Here is a 24,805-nt window from a genome sequence, read left to right on the forward strand (position 1 = left end):
AGAACACTGTGGACATCACTCATTCATAGGGTTGCCAGGAGGTGGAGCCCACTCAATGGCATATAGCAAACAATTTTAGCAAACAGCAAAGAAAAAGTTATTAGATCAGTGCAAACAACATCTTCATTATTTTTACTATTTTTCTGTTTTCTCCCTTCTCTTACTCTCATTGGCTTAGATACTACCAGTGGATATAACATCATTACATTTGAAATCATTTGTTGTCAACCCTATCAATAAAGTAACTGCACCTGACTGTCATTTTAAGAGAAAATAGCATGGAAAGCAAACAAGAGTAAATAAGTATACTGTCTTTCACTAAATAAAGGGTTCATGTTATTATTACATAAGATAATTATTTTTATAGTCAGTGCTAATATATTGTGGTTGTAGACAACTGATTAAAACAAGAGAATTATGTACAAACTTAAGTTATTTCCAAAGGCCAGAGGCAAGTTGAGTAATGCTTCTTACTCCCCAGAAAGCAATGCAGATGGAAAAAAAAACCTGAAGAAATAAAACACAAAGAGTAAAAACAATTAGAATTGAACATTTTCATTCAATTGAATTAAAAATATGGACAAAATAAACATAAATATTTTAGACAGTGAGATAATTAAAATTGAATGTAGCACTTGTTCATTGATAGGATTTAGCCAACCCAGCTAAAAACATGTTATGTGAAGACAAGAGTGAGAGTAAAATGGTTTGTCTCTGTGGCTTTTTTTTTCATACTCACAAATCTGGATCATTTATAAGGATGGGGCTATGTAAGTTAGATCTTGAATGAAACAGAGCTTTCTTCTGGCATTTGGGCATACTGCATATTGCATGTATTGTATTAAATGATCTCATTGTTTATATAGTTTAAGAAACGTTTGGAAAAGGAGAAATGAAAACATTATTAAAGACTAATTTGTCTCTGAGGCAATATGATCTAGCATTTTATGAACTTCACCCAACATGAATTAAATTCTAAACACTACTGCTGACTTACCTTCCCAATCTTTTGATTTTATCAAGTATAAAAATGTAACTGGAAAATTCTCTTTTAAATTGAAGATGTAACTAAGTGATAAGAGGCATCCATAAGAGTTTATTGAGTTTTCTCTTTATTTGCAAGTAATTCCACACATTCCCAATAAAGCACCAAAAATTAGCCAAATAAAACTTTTGATTTCTAATGATCCTAATAAAAATGACTATACAGTCATCCTTAGTAAGAATTCATGGTTGTAGAATTTTTTACTATGCATAATCAAAATGCCACAATGCATGTTGTCTACTTCTCTTGAGGTAAAATCCAAGCACCAGTCACATTCTTTGCACCATCAGATCGTTCCTAAGCTAACTCTTCCTCTTAAGATTACCTATGTACCAAAATTGAGCTTTAAGATTGCTTATATAATCAACATTTTTTGTGTTATTAGTATAATGAAAAAGAATGATGCCCAAACAGCTGAGGTTAATGGATAGCTGTGCAAGAGTTTCTCCAACTTTTTTGTGTGTACAAACTTCCTCTGCAAACTATTAAAATATGACCAGTTGACTCATCCCAAGAAGAGGATCACTATTTCTGAAAGATCCATAAAAATATACAAAGAAGCACATTTAAGTAATAAAATGGAGGCATGGGAAACATTCTGGAGCAATGGATTGAAGTGAAGTCAAGGCCATTAACTGAGGCCAGTCACTAATTCACAGAAAATACTCTGAACTGTGGTAATTTTTCTATTAATGACTGGATATGGAGAACAACAAAAAAGACCCTCCTAAACATTGATATTTAGATTTTATGGGCAGGTGGTTCAGTTTCATATGAACCTCCTGGTTCTTTCTAGAGAATCATTATCCTTTACATCCCCAAATCTGAAGAGTTTTCTTCAAATCCATGCATTCCTTTCAGCCCATAACATCTACAATATGAAAAAAAAAAAATACTCAAAATAAAACCAACAATTATATTGAAGCAGAAGTCAAGAATAATATTAACATTTTGGAGTTACCTCAGGAATCAAATACAATACATATAAAGTCTGGTTTTGATTTTGTTTCTTTTGACTGTAATTCAAGAAAAATAACCTCATGGGATTTCTCATGATGGTGCCAGGTAAAATAATACTAGGATTGGGAAGTATTTGTGAAAAGCCTTAGGTTTTGCCATGAATTACATTTGTCTATGAAGATGGGTTAATGTTGACAGAGGGATAGCAGAGAAAACAACTTTTAAGTGAGACAGAAATGATAAATCTATAACATCAGGATAAATGGTTTAATTTGGATCTATAATATTCATTGAGTAACTAGGTGCCTTGTGTTGTGCAGGATCCTGATGAGCTAAATATATTTGGCAATAGGAGTTTTTATTGGTTTTGAATCTAGTGATCTAGTTTCTAGGGTCTAAGGATTATTTCCATGAGTGAAGGTTACGGGCAGTAATTTCAGTGAAACCTCTAAAATTGTATGTAAAATTTGTATGTCATAATTCTCTTCCCCAATTCCCACCCCTAGATGATCCACACTTTCATGTGGGATTCCAGGAACATCAAGAACTTCTGATCTAACAAGAGAGTGAAAAATATCACAATTCTAGTTCATGCCTTTGTTGTTAATCAACCACTTTACAACTAAATCTTTTCCTTTTTGAAACTATAATCAATCCTTGTCTGGGTAGCTCAGTTGTTTAGAGCATCAGTGCGATACACCAAAGTTGTGGGTTCTATCCCCAGTCGGAGCATATACAAGAATCAACCAATGAATGAATGAATGAGTGGGACAACAAATCGATGTTTCTCTCTCTCTCATCAACAAAAAAGAAAGAAAGAAAAGAATGTATAATCAAGTCCTATTTCCTTTAGGGAACATTCCCAACACAAAGATCTTGTCTTTTCCAATTTTCTAAAATGCTTTTAGAGTCTTACCAGAAATGCAATGTTGCCCACTTTGCAGTTTTATTTTGTTTCTGTGGGGGTTTTTTCTAGGCCCCTACATTTTTTCCCTCCAAGTGGTGATGGGTAAAAGCTGATAAAGCATAGGAGTCAGATTCAGATTTAAATTAACGCACAGTGAGACCTTTGCTTAGGCAAGGCATTGTCATAGGTACTTTTATAAGATTATGATGTTTAATTCTCGTAGAAACCATGGAGAATTGATATCCAGTTTGCTGATGAGGCAATAGGAACTCAGAATTTATGTGGTTTACCAAGAAATCACAAACAACAAAATTTCAGAGCCGGGATGATGTTTTTCATTTATTTAGTGTCCCCCAGAAAATCTAACTGCACATCCTTGGAAGTCGGGTCAATGAATATGAACATCAATAGTGAATTCATTTCCTCTTTTTTACTCATCACCTGCACTTGCCTGGTGATTTTTGAGTCAGAAAATGCTAGGTTTCTGAGACCTTTTCACAATCAATATTTTAAGCATAAATGGAGTTCTTATATATAATGAAATCCAGATTGGCACAGGAGCATAGAAATTACATGCAATGAATATGTCCTTCTCAAAATATGTATAACTGAAATATCAACCCTGTACCATTAGAAATAAGTAGGAAAAAACAGATTTTCTTTTATATTTTTGAATATATGTCTGTGTATATGTGTGTGCATGATCTAGATTTTGTATAAATTTTTAAGCTATAAAATTATTTAATGTGGACTCAATATGTAACTACTTGATTATTACAGTCATTCCATTTTAAATTTTCCCTCATCCAACCTTTCTCTTGATTTTCATATCAAGCTGCTATTTGAGTTTTCCATAGCTGGTGATTAAATACATCACTTGAGATTCATTCATTAATACATGTTTCAATCAACTATTTGTTAAATGAAGATAGAAGAATTACTACTTAGGCTAGTATAAGAAAAAATGGCAACCACAGTGGTTTCTTTTGCAACATGCTTCTCTAATCTACAAATATGATGTTTTTGGATATGTACAAACTGAACAAACACTTATTTTAGCCTAAGTCTGGGCAAGTCCCATGATTTTAACACCTGGCTCCAAAATATGAAACAGAGGAAGTTCACTCTTGGAGTCAAGCCCTCCTTGCGCTAACACATCATTAATGGCCCTCGTCTTCAGGCTATTTCCTTGACTTCCCAGGGCCCTCGACTCTGATGCCTGAACTTTGGCCTGTACAGATGCTCTCCACGTTTCCTCCACCCCTTTCCAAAAGGTTCATCAATTGGCAGGTGGCTAATCTGAGTCACTCATCCAAACTAAAACACCAGCGGGAACTGATGCGTTATTCTGCTGGTCTTCCCCATTATGTCTGTTTTAAGAGGCTTTATTAAAAATGACTCTACTTATGAGCAAATCAGGCGCCTAATCTTAAAGGAAAGAGAAAGTATAAGAATAGATATTTTGGGCGCATATGGCCTCTCCTCTAACTGCTACCCCTTAAATTACAAAGCTAGTGGGTTGTTCTTGCGTCTATGTACATATCCATCTCTCTTGGTTTAAATCCACCTACTGTATGTATTAATAAATGACCTGACGAGCAAAGAAAATTAAAGATCACCTTGAGAAGTGGACAATGTTCATTAGAACTAGCTAGCAACACCTCACACTTTTCAAATCATTTAACCATGAGATAAATTTGCAAATAAAATGAAAGCTTTAATGTACCCACAAGAGAAATAAAATCTCTGAAGTGGTTCAAATTTATTTTTATTTCCAAACATGTATTTATTTTTTCAAATACTGACATAGTAAACACTCACTGAGATTTAATATCTCATATAATCATATGCCTATTCGTAGTGGTATTATAATTATAACTAACTCATTCATTTAACATTTTAAATCACTAAAAAGTTAAATGAACAAGTTAGAAAAGCTAAGTCATTTTGAAAATAATGCATAAAATTGCCTGCTAATTCTATCTTGCCAAGGAAGAAACTTGAAATATCTTAAATATAAAATAGCATTTTTGTGAAGACTTGAGACTTAATCACTTTCAAATAATTTTTTAGAATATATTACCATTTACTTGATTGTGTAAATTCTCCTGGTATCAATGTCTCTTTTTGTATCCCTAACAAATAATACCCTGTCTATAAATAGAAGTGTCGATTTTTACCTAAAAATTATTTCTCTGACATTGATGAGCTTCATAAAATACCAGTTAACTGCCCATTTAACACAACTATAACAACCATAACAGCAACAATTTGCTTTAATAAAAACACATTAAACATACAAACGTTTTTATAAAATTATTTGGAGAAAAAGAATTCTTTGTTAAATGTACTTTTAAACATGCTCATTTTTTATAGATGACCATTATGTGTTGTACAGATAAGAGCTCCAACAGAGATCAAACCTAAATTGCTAGAAAATATCTCTATTTCCTATTAATGCAAGAGAACAGCTAAACACAAACAGAACTAAGGGTAGAAATCGGACTCAAATGTACAGAAGGTTCTTTTGAAATGAAAACATTGGGAAGATATTAGGAAATGATAGATCCCCCCCTCCCCCCAGAACTTTACAAGAATACAATTTGACAAATGACAATTCAAGAGAAATTGAGAATTATTCTTCCAATTATCCTATATATGACTAAAATACTGAGATTCACATGCAAAACAATCAAACAAAAGTCTTAAGAGAAAGAACTTGCAAACACTGCCCCTATTATTGGGAAGTCTTGTGTTCGCTCTTTGTGTTTATTTCTATACCCTATTCAAGATGAGATAAAATTACAGCTATGTTTAATATGTGGTCGTATAAAGATTTATTACTATTTAGATTTTAAATAAAAAATTATTATTTTATATTAGTTTTAATATATATACATTAAAGTTTTTCACTAAGGAAAAACAACATAAAAAAGAAAGTTTATGGGAATACTTATGTGATAATAAAGCCTTATTGGAAAAGAATATATATTTTCCTTAATCATTAAATATCTTTTAATATGAATTTTTAAACAAGAGAATATACTAAACATACCATAGTCATGTTCTTTTTTAAAGGAAATAAGCACAAAATAAAATTAGAACAAAGATTTTAAGTAATTCAGCTGAACCTGAAATATTAGATATTCACTATTTTACTACTCAGTTGTAGCAAAGGACCCTTATAATTTTAGTGACAAAAAAGTACTAATTTAGACAAAAAATATAGAAACTTTATTGCAACCGTTTCTTCAGTTTTCCAGAAGTGAATATATCTTATTATGTACAATAATGTATTCACTTATAAAATTTAAACTACTCAAGAAATTGTGTATTCTTTTCAATAATACTCCTATAGAATATCCTATAGAATATTCGTGCATACCACGTTTGCACTACTGCAGCACATTTGCAAAGAATAAATATAAGAAGATCTGCGGTTTCATAGAAGTCTCTAAACCTACCTACAATTCAGAGAATGTGCTCAAAGACAGTTGACACGAATTAGCTACTGTGCATGCAAACCCATCTGGTGGGAACTGTGTAAACCATCATTAGCATAAAGTGAAAATATATTCTACATTTCTCAAAAATGTCTGTGGATTTTCATCTTTGAATTCAAAGTTATGAATAAAGTGTCTATAGATATATGACATTACAACAATACATCTTAGATTTATATAGATTCCCTGGGAAATTTCTAAGTATTTTAATCACAAGCTTTCAATATCCAGGCTTTCTTTTTTCTTCTCATTTTTCCCCCCAGATTATTATAATATATTTTTTAAGTTTGAAGTTTGCCCAAAGGACAAGTACAAAGAATGCCAAATTTACCACAACTAACAGAACAATTAGAGACAAGGCAGACTAGACATGATTTATGTCTATCAGGTGATAAAAGTACATGCCTTGTCAAAACTAAAGCCTGACTTTATATTTTTCTAATCATCCAAGTTCTCAATGCCATAGAAGGGTAAAACTTTTAGAACTTTTCTCTTGAACTGCAGGAGGGACAACAACATGGAGACATGGAGAGAAGGTTGCAATAAGGTCAAATTGACAAAGGACCAAATACCACTTGTCAGAATGAATGTTATGGTGACTGTTGACCATTCTGTAGGGAAAAATTTAAGAATGGTGTATTTTATGGAAAGAATCTTTTTACACTCACAATCTTCCTCTTGTACTTACCATGGACCCTAATACTCTGCTTTTTATAGATGTGAGAAGGAAAAAAATCAGGGCAATTAAACATTTTAAGGAAAACCTGTGTTAGTTTTTATAAAGTTGGAGATGAAACAGAGTTAAAAAAAAAAAAAATAACAAGGCACTCAATGAACATTAATTTGACTCTGTGCTGAGACTTTTTTGGCTATTAAAATTAGTGATGGGCTAACAATTGAAAACAACCTGACCCCTTGCCCTAAAAACTATGCACCTTAGATTTATATCGATTATATATAAAGTACGAGAGAGTTCAGTAAATTTTAAAATTTATGAGTTAATTTTTTTAAACTTTCATATTTCTGCAAATAAGTTCTGACTACCACTAGAAATAAAATTTCCTTTAATTTACCTTTGTCTGCCTAGCTTTACCAAAAACTTAGTTCCCTCATATTTAGCATGTTTTGAAACTAAAGATTTTTGAATAAAATTATGCTGGTTTAATTATGGTCCTTACGTGTCCTAACCAAACTCTTTGTAATGGTGAAAAACATGATATTTAACCTAAAATTAAAATACTACACCACTCTAAAACCCTCTTGTCTTTGGTTAATAAAATTTGAAGCATTTACATTATAAAAACAAGAGCTTTGTTTCAGCAAAGATTATCAAGGAAACCATTCAGCTCTAATTTACCCAAATACCATTTTTATGATAAATGAGCGGCAGTCCCTGGCAAATAACCCCATCACAAGAGCATCTTGATTTTCAGTGTCTCCTATGTAGCAAGAGCAGGCCACTGACATCCCTCCAACATAATCAAGAACCTAGATCATTTCACATGGATAATAATTTTTAACACTTGATATACAACAGTGTATACCTGGAAGAGCATATATTTACAAATGGAGAATATCATTCAATACTGCTAATCCAGATCTTTTAGCGTGCTGTTAAAAAATTCTTTGTACTTGCCTACTACCTAGGAAACAAAACAAGTCTCTTAAAAATGAGTTCATTTTTAGGGGGAAAAAAATGCCATGTTTACAGAAATAACAGTGATGTCTGGTTTTCAAAACAAGACGGTATATCTTGGAAAGCTATGTTTTGAAAAGATTCCTTTGTATTGTTTGTCTTGTGTCAAAGGGATGCTTAGAGCCCTGTAAGTGCCTCCCCGGGCAGGCCAGCAGCCCACGTGTGGCTTGCAGCTTGCGGGATTTCTCTCGGTGTTCTGCCAGAGATGGGGCTGACCAAATGGTTTCTCCTGTAAGTTCTAAGTCATAAACTGCGTCCTGCCAGGCCAGCCAAGCCAGAGCCGGACCAAAGGGTATACAGAGTCTTGGCTGATGGGAAAACAGTGACAGCTTCCTCAGGAAGTCGCAGCTGCTTTCCTGAGAGGCACCCCCGTTGCCTGAATTTCTTGACTACCTGTTCTGGCAACAGTTCCAACAAAGGGGGAGGGAGGCAGCAGGGACCCAGCTGTTTTCAATAAGCCCTGGCAACGTAGGGACTGATGACATAAACACTGCAAACATTCAAAGCGTGTATTTTCTAGCTTTTAAGCTAGAAAAAAGGTGTGAGCCTGTACCAACACCCTGTCTCTCCTCTACTCCAAATAAAGATAATGACGACGACGATCATGGTGCTGATGTAATGATGACAATGACAATAACAATAACATGATACTACTAATAGTAATGGCTTTGATATGAATGCAAGGATTAGTAAAGGAAACACGATATAATGTATTGCTGGGAAAGAGCTCAAATTATACAAAGATGCTCAGAAAGATATGACTTCCACATTTCAGGGACAAGAATATATTTTTCCCTTTATGAAACAAGATCAAAATGTACACTTAATTTACTCATCTTATTTTCCCCACAACCAGCAAAAAGCAATCAGAGGTTGCATTATCCATTTGCACTAAAGTAAATTTTCCTTTTCTTTCACATATATTTAAAAATACTATTTGAAATTTAATATAGGTAAAATATCCAAGAAAGTATTTTAATGAAATATTACATAAGGTTCCCTGTTTATGTTAATATCAGGCCCAGAAATATAGAGAAGATGTTGATTTACATTCTAATTAATATTAATTTTCCCTGCTTAATATATATATATGTATTATATATACATGTTATATATATATATATATATATATATATATATATATATATATATATATATATCTCCACATTTTGGAGCTGATATTTGAAAACTGAAAGATTAAAATAACTCTCTTATGCTTAAAAGTAAAAAATACAGGTTTATTTTTAAATATTTTCTATATTTGACATATTTCATCAAGAATCTGTATAAACATTGTAAGAACTAAATTGGAGCTCCAGTTGTCTATGTTGCTAGGTGTCTGTTCAATTTCCTTTATAGCAAAGTGAGTTCCTATTATTAAGGACAGAATTGCCTTTAATTTTTTACCTTAAGGTTCTCATTATTTTTATCTCAATGATTCACAAGAATGCTTTTTGGCTCTGCCTGTTTTTTTCAATATATCCGTTGTTTCTGTCATACTTTCCTTTCCTCTGTGAGAGTGGTATACATTGTTTGCTATGGGACTTAAATCGAGCTCTTTAAAGAACAAATAATACTGAATAAAGCAGTAGAGGGAATGTTTTTCAAGTTGTTCTAGAAAAATAATTTTGGTAAAGTGATCAACTAATAAGTGAAAAATAAAGCTATTGATGGGAAATCTGAATAGGCTAAGAATGATAAACCACATTCACAACGCAATTAATTTGGGACATAAAGTGACTGACTTTAGCAGAACCAAAATAACTTTGGGAAAGAAATAAGGTTAGATTATCCCAATTCAGCACAAGTTACTTTGCCTCAGTAGGTTACATGAAGTGTCAGTTTCTGCCTCTATAAAGTGGGAATAATAATCTTTTTTCCACAAGATTATGGTACATATTTATTCAACTTTTAAAAAGTATAAAGGATTATAAAACATAAGATAGACTATTAAGTTTGCTATTTTTATGGCTAAAAAGATTCAATAACCAAAAAGTGAAAACAGAGACAGATAAGTATTCCTGAATTATAAGCAGAATTTGAAACCTGAGAGATTTTAGCAATGACAGTTCTTTCTCATTGATGGACATAAGTTAAAATTATTATTTTAAAGCTGTGGATATATCATTATCACTGGCAATATAAAGTTGTCCTACAAAGTAGAGTAAGATTTTAGTAGGTAAGTACAATTCTAGATAGATTGCTGTTTGAAAGATTTCCATTTTGTACCCCATTCTGTAAAAACGTGGAGTTCAATTTCTTGATGAGTTTTTAAAATGTTAGTTTGTTTTTAGTGTCCTAAAATGTTTTTATTTTATTTATTTATGGCCCAAAAATATGGAATAAATAATATTTCTCTCCCACTCCTATTACCAAACTACTGTTTTGATATTTCACATTACATTAAATTTTCTATTCATATCTAATTACTTTAAAAATAATTATTTTTACACAGATGTTATTCCAGGGGGATCCTGAGCAATATAATGGAAAGTATCTTCCTCAAAAATTCTATAATAAATAAAGAGATAATTCTTTGTAAGTAGTTTTTCTTGAAATATTTTTTGACAAATGTAAAAAAAAATGCATTAAGCAAAGCCGAGTCAAGACAGTTCTGAGTGCAACTAAGCTAAAGGCATGATAAACATTTTGAATATACGTAATGGCCAAGAAGGTGGCCAAACTTAAGGGACAGTAATGGAAGAAGAATGGTAAGAAAATGCCAGCAAGGGCAGAAAAGCTGAATAAACACTTCTCCAAAGAGGACACACAGATGGCCAACAGACACATGGAAAGTTGCTCACATCACTAATCATCAGATAAATGCAAATCAAAACCACAATGAGATAGCGCCTCACACCTGCCAGAATGGCTCTCATCAAGGAATCAGCCAACCACAGGTGCTGGCGAGGGTGTGGAGAGGGGGGAAGCCTCCTGCACTGCTGGTGGGGATGCGGATCAGTACAATCACTACGAAGAACAGTGTATAGGTTTCTCAAAAAGTTAAAAATGGAACTGCCCTAAGACCCAGTGATCCTCTTCTGGGTATTTATTCAAAGAAATGTAAAACACAAATTCAAAAGACTGTATGCCCCACTCCATGTTCATTGCAGCATTGTTTACAATAACCAAAATATGGAAGCACCCAAATGCCTATCAACAGACGAGTGGACTGAAAAAGCTTTGGTACATATATACAATGGAATATTACTTGGCCATAAAAAAGAATGAATTCATACATTTTACAACAGCATAGATGGACCTAGAGGGTATTATGCTAAATGGAATAAGTCAGACAGAGAATTAAAAACACCATGAGATTTCCACTTACACGTGGAATCTAAAGAACAAAATAAATAAACAAAATAGAAAGAAACTCATAGATACAGAGTACAGACTGGTGGTTGCCAGAGGAGAGAGGGGTTGGGGGACTGGGTGAAAAAGGTGAAGGGATTAAGAAGTACAAATTGGTAGTTACGGAGATGTAAAGTACAGCATAGGGAATATAGTGAATAATATTGTAATAACGAGGCATAGTGCCAGTTGGGTACTGGAAATATTAGGGGAATCACTTCATAACATATATGATTGTCTAACCACTATGTTTTACATCTGAAATCAATACAGAATAATATTGAATATAAACTGTAATTTAAAAATAGTAAAAGAAAAACAGAAAAATGTCAGCAAGGAATTATTATTCTATACCTTTGCTTTATTATAAACAACACCTTGACAGATGATCAAAGTGCTTGAAAAACAATTAAAAAGTTTAGTATAGACCCAATGTAGGAAAATCTAGTACATTAAAGTCACAACTGACAAAATAGCAAACCTTAAAAAACCTGCATACTATTCTAAGTATTCATTATTTATTTAGAGCTAGGTGTCAAGTCCATCAGAAAAAATAGCATGGCGCCTACTTCAAAGGTGAATATATGCACAAAAACTTACGTTGAATCAGTCCTTAGTAGGTTGTGTCCATTATAGAAATACTTATCACACTCTTGTTTTATGTCAGGCACCTCACTGCTGACAGAACTCACTGGTGAGCAATATAGTCCTTGAATTCATAGAACTTAGATCAACAGTTTTCATGAACGTATCTATTAAAGGCTGGTATTTTTGGATAATTCTACTTCTAAATCTTCACTTAGAAATATCCTCATAATATTGTGGTTAAGTAGAAAAGAAAAAAATGTTTTACTAAAATGAGGTTAATCACAGAATTATGCTAAACTTTCCACTGACTTAGCTTTTTAGTGAAATAAATCCTATTGCCCACAGCTCTCTTACAGGATTCTTAGATGATTAAGTGATGGAGCATCTTCATTCAGCAGGCAGAGTGTTTCCTAAAGCATCCATAACTCAGTATTTTGAGCTGTAATTCTTGAATACAAAAGAAGTGAGCTTAAATAGTTCCATTTGAACAAGTTATTTAATGTTGCTATGCCTCAGTTTCTCCATCTGAACTACATGCATCTTACAAGATTCCTGGAATAATTATTTGAAATAATGTACATAAATGCTTATTAAAAGGCTTCATGTACACAAGTGCTCAACAAATGTCAATCGTTTTAGTTTCTGCTCTTGGATGATTACTGTCACTATTGATATTAGGTCAGTCTCTATAGTGGTGTTTTCTAAAGTTTGTTTTGAAAATATATCCTAGCAATTCTCCCCCCACCATTATATTTAACTTAAAATTTTTTCAATTATTTGTAAAGACACATATAAAAACTTGTTTCTGTTTAAAGAAAGGACAAAACAACTATAGACAGAATTTCTCATATTCACTTCTTTCAGGATGCAAAGCTTGGGTGCCCTGGGATAAACACTGGCTGAGAGCCCTGAAACCCGGGTTCTCATCTTTTCTGTCACAAAATGGTTGAGTCATTTTATTTTCTCAGGACAGCAGTTTCTTTTTTTGTCCATTGACAGAGTGGAAATAGAAAAGTGCTGATTTCTGTTTCTCAGTTCTATTATCTGAAAAATAATAAATTGGCCAGTACAGTATTATAATAGTAGAAAGCTCCCTGGGATAATTAAATGTTTAATAAAAAGAACACAACCTTTATCTTGCCCTGATTGCTAGTACAATAAGGTAATTGAAAGAACAGAAAAAATGACAGCTTTTTGAAAAATCATCTTCCAGAATGTCATTAAATCCTATATATTAACTGAATGTGTTTTAATTGAAATCCCCCCAAAAAAACAAAAATGAAAAGTAGAGTTTCAGATAAATGCTGCATTCACACACACACACACAAATCCTCCTCCAGAGACTGGCAAAGAAGGGAAGAGATGAATTCCCAAATCATCCATTTCTAGGTATTAAGATCCCTCATCTTCTCCTTGGGCATAGCTGGCCTCCTGGCACTCTGCTGCCTAAAATTTAAAAGTTAAGACCTGCTAGGTTCATCCTTGAAACCATAATCAAAGGGCACCACCAGGTACAGAGAAGTAACAGCAGCAGTAATTCTTATAAAACTTTGCACAGGCATATGCCAAACTAAAAACAAGTAATGAACAATTTTGACAGTTATTGGTAACTAATGATGAATTTTAAGGACAGTGACAATTTTAGAGAGAAAATATTTAACCTGTTTGTGTTTATATTTAAAGAAATACAATTTCACCTCAATAAAGCTGGTGGGGGAGGGAGAAAAGAAATATAATTTAGCCACAATTTAATGGACTCCCTATGTTGAGTTATATAATGAAATCTTCAAAGTTATTTTTATCTAGTCCATCATTCATCGTCTCCATTATTTCTCTGTCTGATCAGAGACAAAAAAGAGAGAGGGTGGGGGAGGAAGATTATCACGAGGGTCTCTTAAAACAATTATTATATTGTAAAAAAATCTGGGGGAAACTTGTAACCAACATACAATATTGAATAAAGGAAAATTATACTTTAGTACAGTATGAGTTTTCAGAAAGTGTCCTTGTAGCTGAAAATGTGTTTATAATTATGTCAAAAGGTATATTTTATGGATTCCAGGGAAATGTGTTAATAATTCTCATAAGTAAGTAAGGGCAAGTGAAACCTCCTTGGTTAGCTTCTGAAGTTAGCACATATGACAAAAGTTGTCCAAAATTAAATTGCCCTAGAAAAATCTCTTAAGTAACCCCTATAGTGTAATACACATGGTTCTGTGTATACAAATCCTTTATGATAATTCTTTCACACATTCAAGTTGGGAACTACTGTGCTAGACTGAAGAAAGTAACCAAAGGAAAGTCTCTAGGTAAATATCTGAATGTCTGACAATTAAATCTATATTGCTTTAGGTTAAGTAGCAAAATTTAGGAAAAAAGAAAACAAAGGGATGGTGAGCTAGCTCTAAGTTGTTTCTGTTTATCTAGAGTTTACTCGTTTTATTTTTCATATTGAGTCTTTATGGCTCTAAAATAGCAATTTTCAACCTTTTTCAGCTCATGACCCACATAAATTAATTACTAAAATTCTGCGGCACACCAACAAAAATTTTTTTGGCCGATCTGACAAAAAAAACTAGGTATAATTTTGATTCATTCACACCAGACAGCTGTTGTGTTGGCTGTTGTCATTTCTTTATTTGACAACCTAAGGGAGAAGGGGTCAGTGCCCCTCACTAAATTGTCCAGTGTTGCATGTTCTAAAAATTCTTGCAGCGCTGGTTGAAAATCGTTGCTCTTAAACATGTTAAGGGGATGTGGCAGCGTCTGTCAGGGTCACACAAGATAGTGAAATGCACTGCAGTCAGCAGTAAGGTCCAGATTCTGAGAGTAGCTCAAATGCACCTATGACATCACTTCATTTTATCTTAATATACCGGGGAATATTTAGTTTGTCTTCTTGGACATAAACATTTTGTTTTAAAATGATGTTTTAGCTGCTCTCAGCTTTTTGTGTTTATTGCTATTTCTAACTGCATCTTTGACAGTGATGATCCTCTAAGACATCTGTAGGGCTCAAGCATTCAAATGAACAAACCCAATATAAATTCAGTTAAAAATGCAATATATCAAGATTTCCTGTTAGAAGTAAACTAGTTTTAGATTTAGATTGGCATACTATCTTTTTTTTTCACCTAGTTATGACCCACTATGAATATTGACTGAATTGCATCATAGTTAACTGAATTTTTCTATACTTTTATAAGAAGAAAGCACACACATTCAGAAATGTTATTTTCATTTCTTTTTCTCTTCCCCTTTTTTCTCCCTTTGCTGTGGTGTAGTGAGTTATAAGCTCCCGTGAGACCTAAAGACTTAGTACAACTTGGGTTGTGAACCGGATTTCTCCCACATGAGTTTGGTGGCCGGGTCAGTCGCAATGGTATTAGAACATTTAATTTTCAAAACACACACACTGCAACAGATGTGTTTTATAGGGACTGCAAAATGAAATTCAGAAATAAGAGGGTCTGGGTAATGTTCTGGTACAATATGGCTGGAGATCCCCTTATAAAACTAATTCCTGCTGATAATCATAACTCGTCTCTGTGAAAACCAGTTTATAATATTTGTGTATAGCACTATGGAGAATATCAAAGCTACCAAGATTTGAAACAGTGCAGCAGGAGCTGCAGGACGTTATGTAAATTAACCCCACAACATGGAACACATTAACTTGAGGGTTTCAGGAATTTGGAACTCAGAATGCCTAGGATGTGGGTTTAATTGAAACGCAGTATTATGACAATCAGTTTTGCTCTCGAGACAGAAATTTTTAAGGTGCATGCAAACGTATAATTGAGCATTGACATATTACATCATAGTGATACATTTTAAACAACCCCTATCTGCTTCACAATATTTATTTCACTGAAACACCGCTGGATATTTAAAGATTCCTCCTTTAGAGTCCAGCCATCTGAATAAATGAACAGTGCACTGAGGTGAGCCAGTCAACTCTCAGATGGGGCCAGGACTCAAAGGCTCACACATACACAAAGCACTTCTTCTGGAAAAAATGTTTCTGGGTTTTCAACATAAATCAAGGTCAACACATAATACAATCATAGTCTAGCGTATTGAAAAGCTGGAAAACAGTCTAACCGGGATGGTGATGCTTCCAGTAAACCTTCAGGCCAAATAGCAATCAGAGAATTCATGGCTTTGTGATCAAACTCCATCTCTGTTTAAGTCGATGAGGGGGTTGCCTGCTCTTTTGGGGAAATTTACATGGGAGTTAGAAAACTACACTTTCTCCATGGCTATGATTTTACAATATTTCTTTTTCTTTTCTTTTTCTTCCTTTTCAACTGTAGCCACAAATGGATAAACTTGTGAGCAATACTAAATTGCAGGAGCCTTGATTTCCACACCATAATAATTAACTCCTACTTTTATGGTGAAAGGATAAGCAAAATCTTTTGAGTGAAATTCTATATGGAATCCTTATAAATAGTAGTAATAAGATTAAATAATAAAAATTTTAATGGTCAAAAAGACTGCTACAATATAAAAAACATTCTGTTAGGTCAAATTACATATTAAATTCAGAATATGTCATAAAGTTAAGTATATTAGAGTTTAGGTTCTTTTTTATGGAAAATATCAAGCATAAGAGTAAGAGTTAATTATTGCACAGCAGACTTAGAAGTTCCAGGATCAACAGGTTAATATATATGTACTGAGCACATGTTATATTCCTAGATATGTGTTAGAACCAAAGGGATGGAGAAATAACATGAAATAAAACTATAAAATAATACATACATATATAAAAATATAATATGCGTTGTCAAAGAGGCTTGACTTCCTGTAGAGTGACAGATGATACAGATACAGAATCTTCTTCTACTACAAACACATTGGAATTCTGAGTAAATGCAACCTTTGAAAACCTAATATATACCTTACAGCAAAAGAAAGAAAGGGAATACTAGATGCTGGGAGGGAGGGAATACAGAGCCAGAGCTGGAGTTTTAATGCTCCATTTGAGCCATGAGAGCCAAGAAATATGGCCTTGAATCTACGAGAGTTGTGGTAGCTGGAAATGCTAATCCCCTAAATGATGTCCCATCCATGAGAAGGTGCTAGAAAAGCAAACGCTGGCCAAGAAAAGTGGCAAGGAAGCTATTAGTTCACCATATGCTGTAGATGGGGGGGGGGAATGAATGTTCTGTGAGAAAATGAAAATGAAATTTGCTCTACAGTGAATGTGGTTCAGATATCCACAGATGAGAAATAGTATAACATTGAGTCTGTAACATGAAATTGCTGGGGCCCCAAAGGAAAGAAATGTTGAATGCCACAGAGATGCTTTCATATGCCGAGCACATGAGAAGCCAGGGATAGAACAATCCAAGTGAGGAAGAGCTCATAGTAAAAATTTAAATGCACACACACACAGAAGCACATACCTTATAAAAAAGAACACAAACATCTTGAAGAATATTTTAACATATGCAATAAATAAATATTTTACACCACAAATATAAGAAGCAACGGAGGAGCTGGAAAGATGTATAAGGTAAGAATTTTTAAAATTAACTTAAAGAGATAAAAAAATAGAAGTAATGAGAGACAAACAAGGAGCTAAGAAAAATGGCAGATAAATTTAAACATAAACCAAGTAAAAATATCTCAAAACAAAAACTGGTTTACACAGAAGAAAATAAAATTATGAAACTGCAAGATAGAAATGCCACAGAGAAATATATGTAGAAACAAAAATATAAAAGAGTTGGAGATATAGAAGCTAGAATGAGAAATCTAACTTGTGTCCTATTGGAGTTCAAGAAAGAGGAAATGAAAAGAATGGCAGAGAGGTGACATTGGAAGTGGTAATGGCTTATAAGGTTTAAGAAGTGACGGGAAAAAAGAAGACAAGTCTTCCTCAACTGAAAAACCAAAATGAAGCCTAAGAAACTTAAAAAGAAAGAAAGAAACAAACTGTATGTAACTTAGTGAGATTAGAAAATACTGAAGACAAAGAGATAAATCTTAATGGAAACCAGAAACAAAAGACATATTTGAAATAAAAAATATAAATAAAGTATATAAGACTCTTGGTCAAACATTAATAAAATATCTTCACATCTCAATACATCTCTTTAAATGTCAAATATGAACCTGTAGCACAATACCAGCTAACCTGTCATTTAAGATTGAAGATAAAGTGAAAGTATTTTCAGATAAAGAAAAATCAATTCATTAATAACAAACTATTATTTTAAAAGATCACAGAATAACTTATACTTTATACTTCAGAATGGATAAAATTAAAGCAAGAAAGAAATATAAGAAGCAATTGAAAAGAAAAAAAGAAAAGAAAGATCAACAATGTGGGTGTAGACTTTGGGAAGGCAAGTAAACATCACCTTATGATAATAAATTGAATAATATTAATCAAGAATAATAAATAGAAAGTTTAAAACTAGTTAGAATTAAATACTAGACATTGGAGATACAGGAGTTAAATTTAAAGCATTTATTAAATCAACTAAGAACATTAAACTGGATGTATAACACCAAGAGAAATGAAACATGTAACTTCTAAAATAGTCAAACAAAAGTTAGTTTGAGAAAAAGAATAAAGCTGGAGGCATCATACTTCTGATTTCAAACTATATTACAGAGTTGTATTAATCAAAACCGTATTGAAATAAAACCAGATACATAGATCAATGGACTAGACGAGTCCAGAAATAAACCCATGGTGAATTAATTTACAGCAAAGGAGCCAAGAATATACAATGGGGAAAGGACAGTCTCTTCAATAAATGGTGTTGGAGAGACTGGATAGCCACATAAAATGGAATAAAAATAAATGGAACTGGACCTTTATATAACGTCATACACAAAGAACAACTCAGAATAGATTGAAGACCTGAACGTTAGAGTTAGAACTGTAACAATCCTAGAAGAAAACATTGGGGGTAAGCTCCTTGGTACTGGTCTTGGCAAGGTTTTTCTTTGTTTGTTTTTGACTTGACATTAAAAGCAAAGGCAACAAAGGTAAAAATAAACAAGTGGAACTACATCAAACTAAAAAGCTTTTGCACAGCAATGGAAATCACCAGCAAAATGAAAAGACAATCTATGGACTGAGAGAAAATATTTCCAAACCACATATTTGATTAGGATTAATATTCAAAATATACATGGGATTCACTGTAAACCAACTTTTGCCAAAACCTGTATATATATAAAACAGAATATCATTCACCCTTAAAAAAAAGAAGGAAATATTGTCATTTGCAACATAGATGGACCTGGAGAGCATTATGCTAAATGAAATAAACCAGACAGATAAAGACAAGTACTGCATGGTTTCGCTTATACGTGGAATCTAAAAACAAAAATACAAAGCGTTCAACTCATAGAAAGAGAGTAGAAAAGTAGTTGTCAGGGGCTGGGAAGTCAGGTAAATAAGGAGAGGTTGGTAAAAGTGTACGGACTTTCAATTATAAGATGAATAAAGTCAGGGGATCTAATATACAGCATGGCGTCTATAGGTAATAAGTATAGAACTATACTTATAACCTAGGTAGCACTTTATTGCATAATTCAAATATAGTTGATAACACTGCATTATATAATTGAAATCTGCTGATGGTAGAACTTAACTGTTCTCACACAAAAAAGAAAAAAAAAGAAAAATGGTAGATGTGTTAATTCAGTGGGAGGAATCCTTTCACAACATATATGTAAGTCAAATCACCATGTTATATGCTTTAAATATATCTTACAATTTTACTGGTCAATTATAAAGCTGAAAAAATAAATTTAAATACATTAAGCCTGAATAAATTTGGTTAGTGTTAAATCATGAGTATTTTTGCTTTCTTTGTTTTATTGTATTTTTGAAGAAAATCACAGTGTAAAATATTTTTTTAATTAAAAAAAAAAAAAGGAGAGACTCAACAAGACCGAAAGTTCAGCAAGCTTCTGGGTAGAAGTGGTCCACCTGCTGGCCCGAGCACCAGATTGGATCTGAGGTGGAGAGAAACAGGACTAACACAATTGAAGAGTGCAGTCGACAGTCAGCCCTGTTGTAGAGGGGTTTGGCCTGACTCTCTTTGACTATATTTGACAACAGAAGGAAAATTGAAAAAGAAGTCTTTCTATGGGGCCATTCAAAACCATTCTGAAGAATGGAGATCTCATTTGACCATTTTGTAGAATACTATGGCAAAAGTTTAAAATATGTGAGATAAATTGAGCAGTAGATCATTCAAATCCAGAAAACCTGGCAGAATCATGTTTGGTGAGAAAAAGAATAGTATAGATTTGTTAATTTATTCATCAAATTTTTATTAATTGTCTCCACTTGTGAGTTATCTATACAATATTCATCAACATAAAGGTGATAATTAAAACATTTATTTTTCAAATAATTATTTATTATGTCTCAATGATCACCTCTACTCCTGGGCCATCTCTACTCTTACGGGATTTGAATTAGAATAGATAACGCAGATCATTGCACAGACAATTAGAATTCAGGGTGCTGTGAGTAGCAGGGCACACAATATAATCTGGGAGATTACTGAAAGAGTCTGGAACACAGTACTTCAATTAAGCGCCTATGAATAAATGACTGCATGACTGAATGAACTGATATTTGAACTGGGTTATTAGGGATAAAGAAGAGTTTGCTTGTTGAAAAAAGGAGGAGGGACATTTGGGGGACAGACACAACAATCCAGGGAGGAAAAAAAGACTACTCTCTGGAAGAATTAAGAGACATTCAGACAGGTATACCCCAAAAAGCACCAGAAAAGAGTAGAGAGTGATGAGGCTTGCATAAGACTGGGCAGGCAACTGAAGGATATTCATCATGGAGTGATATGATTAGATTTGTTCTCTTAAAAAAATAATGTATTGATCTGAAAGAAGAGAGAGAGAGAGAGAGAGAGAGAGAGAGAGAGAGAGAGAGAGAAACATTGATTTGTTGTTCCACTTATTTATGCATTCATTGATTCATTGGTTAATTCGTGTATGTGCCCTGACTGGGGATCAAAGCCTCAACCTTGGCATATTGGGAAGATGCTGTAACCAACTGAGCTACCTGGCCAGGGCCAGATTTGTTCTTAAGCACCTGGCTGTGGTATGGAGAATGGAGACTGGAAAATCTGAAGAGAGACCTTATAGGACGCTGTCTCAGTGAGCTGATGATGACAGTGACCAGAACTAGAACAGTGATAACCATGGGGATAAAGAGAAAAAGATGTATTTAAAGGATTTTAGGGGATTAAGCCATGAGAGTGAATGAGTTCCCAAGGGGTATATACATAAGAAAATATTTTTATGCTCTCCTGATAATCCCCTAACATATTTCCAGACAAACCAGACAGTGTATTACATTTTTCCTGAATACATTCCAGATCTTTCCTGTTGCACAGATCTCTTCATGCACATGTCCTCTAATTCTCTTCTTCAATCCCATTTCTTTAAATCCCACCCATCACTCAAGATGGGCTTCAATGTTACCTCCTTCATGTAATCTTTCATGATCTCAGTTCTTCTCCAAAACACAAAATTTCTATTTTCTCAAAAACTCCAGATTTTTTTCCCTTATTACTTTTATTGCATTTACTACATATTTTCTGTTATGATGGTTATTGCGTATTTTATGTACCTACCCAACTGTGCTTTAAGGCCAGGGGAAATACCAACTTCACCGTGTTTCCCTCTAAAGTACTTGACATACTGTCTGTCTTGTACACATCAAAGCTAGTCTTTATATGTAGTATGTTACAGTGTATATAATAACACACTCTATTAATCCAGAAATACTTCATTAACTATGTGTTTACAACTTATTTTCAATAAAAAATTAACCGCACTTTAAAACTGTTTACATTTTAGAACTGACTGTAAAGCAAAGTATATCAATGATTGATGTCAATATATAATAATAATAATGTATTATTATCATATATGGTTTTAATATATATCTTATAACAAATAAAATTAATCTAATTTTAAATAAAGTAGGTATCCAAAGTGATATGTAGGTTTATAGTGATGCTGTTTTTTGTGATGATATTCATAAATCTTACAAAATAGAATGAAAACCATAAATGCATGAACTAGAGTTGAGAGCAGTGGAAAAGAACAATTTAGATATTAGAATTTTTAATAACTTGGTTTTATTTTACATTTCCCCAAGATTAGAAGGAAAGAGAGGCAAATTAGATAAACTTTTTTTGGGGGGGAAATTTTTCTGAATCAACGTGCCTCCTTGGTACTGGGCCAATAAAAAATGTAGAAGAATCATTTGGCCCCTATTTGGCTTCTGGATATTGAGGACATGTGTGCCGGATCAGAGTTACAGGGTGATTTCCATGAATCTATTCCAACCTTTTTGGAAGTAAAATCCATCTGTCAGTTCCTTGAGCCAGAGCTCAGCTCTCATAAGTCATCTATCAAAACTTTGGAATTTGGCTGATAATGCTGACTGCTGCAGAGGTGCCTTTCATGAAATAACAACTTTACCTACATCATAATCACAGGGAGGGAAAAAATTACATGATTAAAAAAAATTCCTCTTTGTTTTTCTCTTTGAATTCTTTATTTCCCTTGCTGAGACAAAGGGCAATAGTGGCAACCATACACATAATTCTCTTCCCCCGAAAAAATCAAATACAGAGTCTTGATTTCACAGCAGTCAACTCTGATATTTTTTCTCCTTGCTGATGAGCTGGATATGCTACCTTGCCTTTTTTGCAGGCACACTGAAAGCAAATTGTGGAATCCCTTTTTAAAAGAGAGAATGAACATATGGGAGCTCTTTTTTTTTTTTTCGTAAAATGATTGTGCAAGTGAATGTTAAACATGCCATCCATAAAATTAAATTTAAGCATCTGCTTCCTTCAAGGAATAGCCACTTGCCCTCCCTCTGGAGAGAAACGCAACACAAGGAACACAGTTTTATTTCTTTTGTAGTATGTATGAATTAGCATGTGATTACTAGACACATGTTATGCAGTTTCACCAATCTCATAACAATTTCTGTCAATGTAAACGCCAAAGATTCTTGCTATTTATATAGCATTACTCTCCTCACTTTCAAATTATCTCAAACTTTACACAAAAGAAATACATAGACAACTCAAATGGTTGTCTTAAGATTAGTTATTCAGTTTGGGGACAAAAATCTCTAATCTTTCCTGCAGTTTTCTTTTGAGATATTTTGGTCCAAAACACTTATTTGAGAAGAAGGCAAGACAAAAACTTCAAATTGGTCCATTTTACCACATTTAAAAAAATATATCTTTATTGATTTTTTGAGAGAAAGGAAGGGAGAGGGAGAGAGAGATAGAAATATCAATGGGGGAGAAGCTTCAACATGGATCCACTGCCTCCTGCACCCCCCTTGCCAGGCATGTGCCCTGACAGGGAATTGAACCAGTGAACTCTTGGTGCATGGGTCCATGCTCAACCACTGGAGCAACACCAGCCAGGTCATTTTACCAATTTTTAATGCTCTATTAAAACATTTTTGAAATAAGAGTGTTAATACTATGAACCCGATATATTTCGTAAGGTACCTAACAACAGAAGTTTTGGTCTAAGTTAACAGGATCCTGAGGTTATTCAAGATTTTGTGATCAGTTTAATTAGTTTCAAGACACTCAAAATGTAGCCTCAACTTTTGGTACTGGAAACCAGAATAAACTATGACTCAGACTGATTAAAAGCACACTTAAACAAGAGGCTCAAAATACTTTCAAAATAGAACAGGCAAAGAAAAGAAAATGAGAGAGAAAAAGAAAGGAACGGTTGAGATTTGGAGATCTTTAATATTCACCCAAACAGTCCTTAAGGCAAAAAGTTGTTTCTGTGCTAGCCCCCTTTTGTAGCTTGCTATTTGGCTAATGATTAGAAATGGTCAATAGTTACTGGCAACCCCACTTAGATACTTCATGTAGAGGAAGTAGTTGCATTTACTAACTTATCCTATTCATTTGTTAAACAAATTGTATGTTATTCCCATCATCTTACTATGAAAATTTTCACACCTACAAAAAATATAAAGAACAGTAGTACAAACCCTCTGTATCTTTACATCTTTCGCGTATATTATGCCATATGAGCCTTCCCCTATCCTTCTTTCTCTAAACATTCTGAACATTTGAAATTGAAATCAGCAAGAAATTTGCCCCTATACATTTTGGAGTGCATTTCCTAAGAACAAGGACTTTCTCCTACATAATTATAAAAACATCATCACACACAAAAAATTTAGTATTTATAAAATAACTGTGTAATATATGGTCCATATTCGTATTTCCCCAAATTTCTCAAGGCCCATGTGTATGCATGTGTGTAACCTGGGTGTGCTCAAGAGTCAAGCACTGCATTTTGTTAAATTTTATATTTAATTCAAACACTACTTCAAGATCTCACTGGCTTAGATGAAGCATAATAGGTAGAACCTAATAACTCTTCAAATTTTAAATAAATGTTCAAAAGGCAATTTAAAGAAAATATTGAAATCCAGTTTATGCCAAAACTTACAAGATGTAAAGACAATTCAAAATCTCACAGTAATTGATATCTCTAGTTTAATCATTATTCTCATTAAACTTAGTATTAAAACTAAGGGATACTAGAAATGCTAGTACCCGATATCTAATATCCAATGAATAGATAAATTTTTTGATAAAATATAGTCTCAGTGATGTCATTATGGTACATTAAAAGTCTCCACCATGTTTGCAAGTAGAAAATAACTGCTTTTTTTATCC

General features: G+C 33.4%; 1 protein-coding gene across 1 annotated transcript in view; it reads right to left on the reverse strand.

Moving 5' to 3' along the window:
- Positions 1 to 330: 330 nt before the first annotated feature.
- The window catches only part of AGMO (alkylglycerol monooxygenase), a 264,197-nt gene continuing 239,722 nt past the window's right edge, over positions 331 to 24,805 (reverse strand). Inside the window, exon 13 of the mRNA XM_016218917.2 lies at positions 331 to 507. Within this exon, the coding sequence (XP_016074403.2) occupies positions 433 to 507 (75 nt within the window). The 3' untranslated portion in view covers positions 331 to 432. The remainder of the gene's footprint in view (positions 508 to 24,805) is intronic.

Source organism: Miniopterus natalensis, chromosome 10, assembly GCF_054644295.1.
Source record: "Miniopterus natalensis isolate mMinNat1 chromosome 10, mMinNat1.hap1, whole genome shotgun sequence".
In the NCBI taxonomy this organism is placed as follows: Eukaryota; Metazoa; Chordata; class Mammalia; order Chiroptera; family Miniopteridae; genus Miniopterus; species Miniopterus natalensis.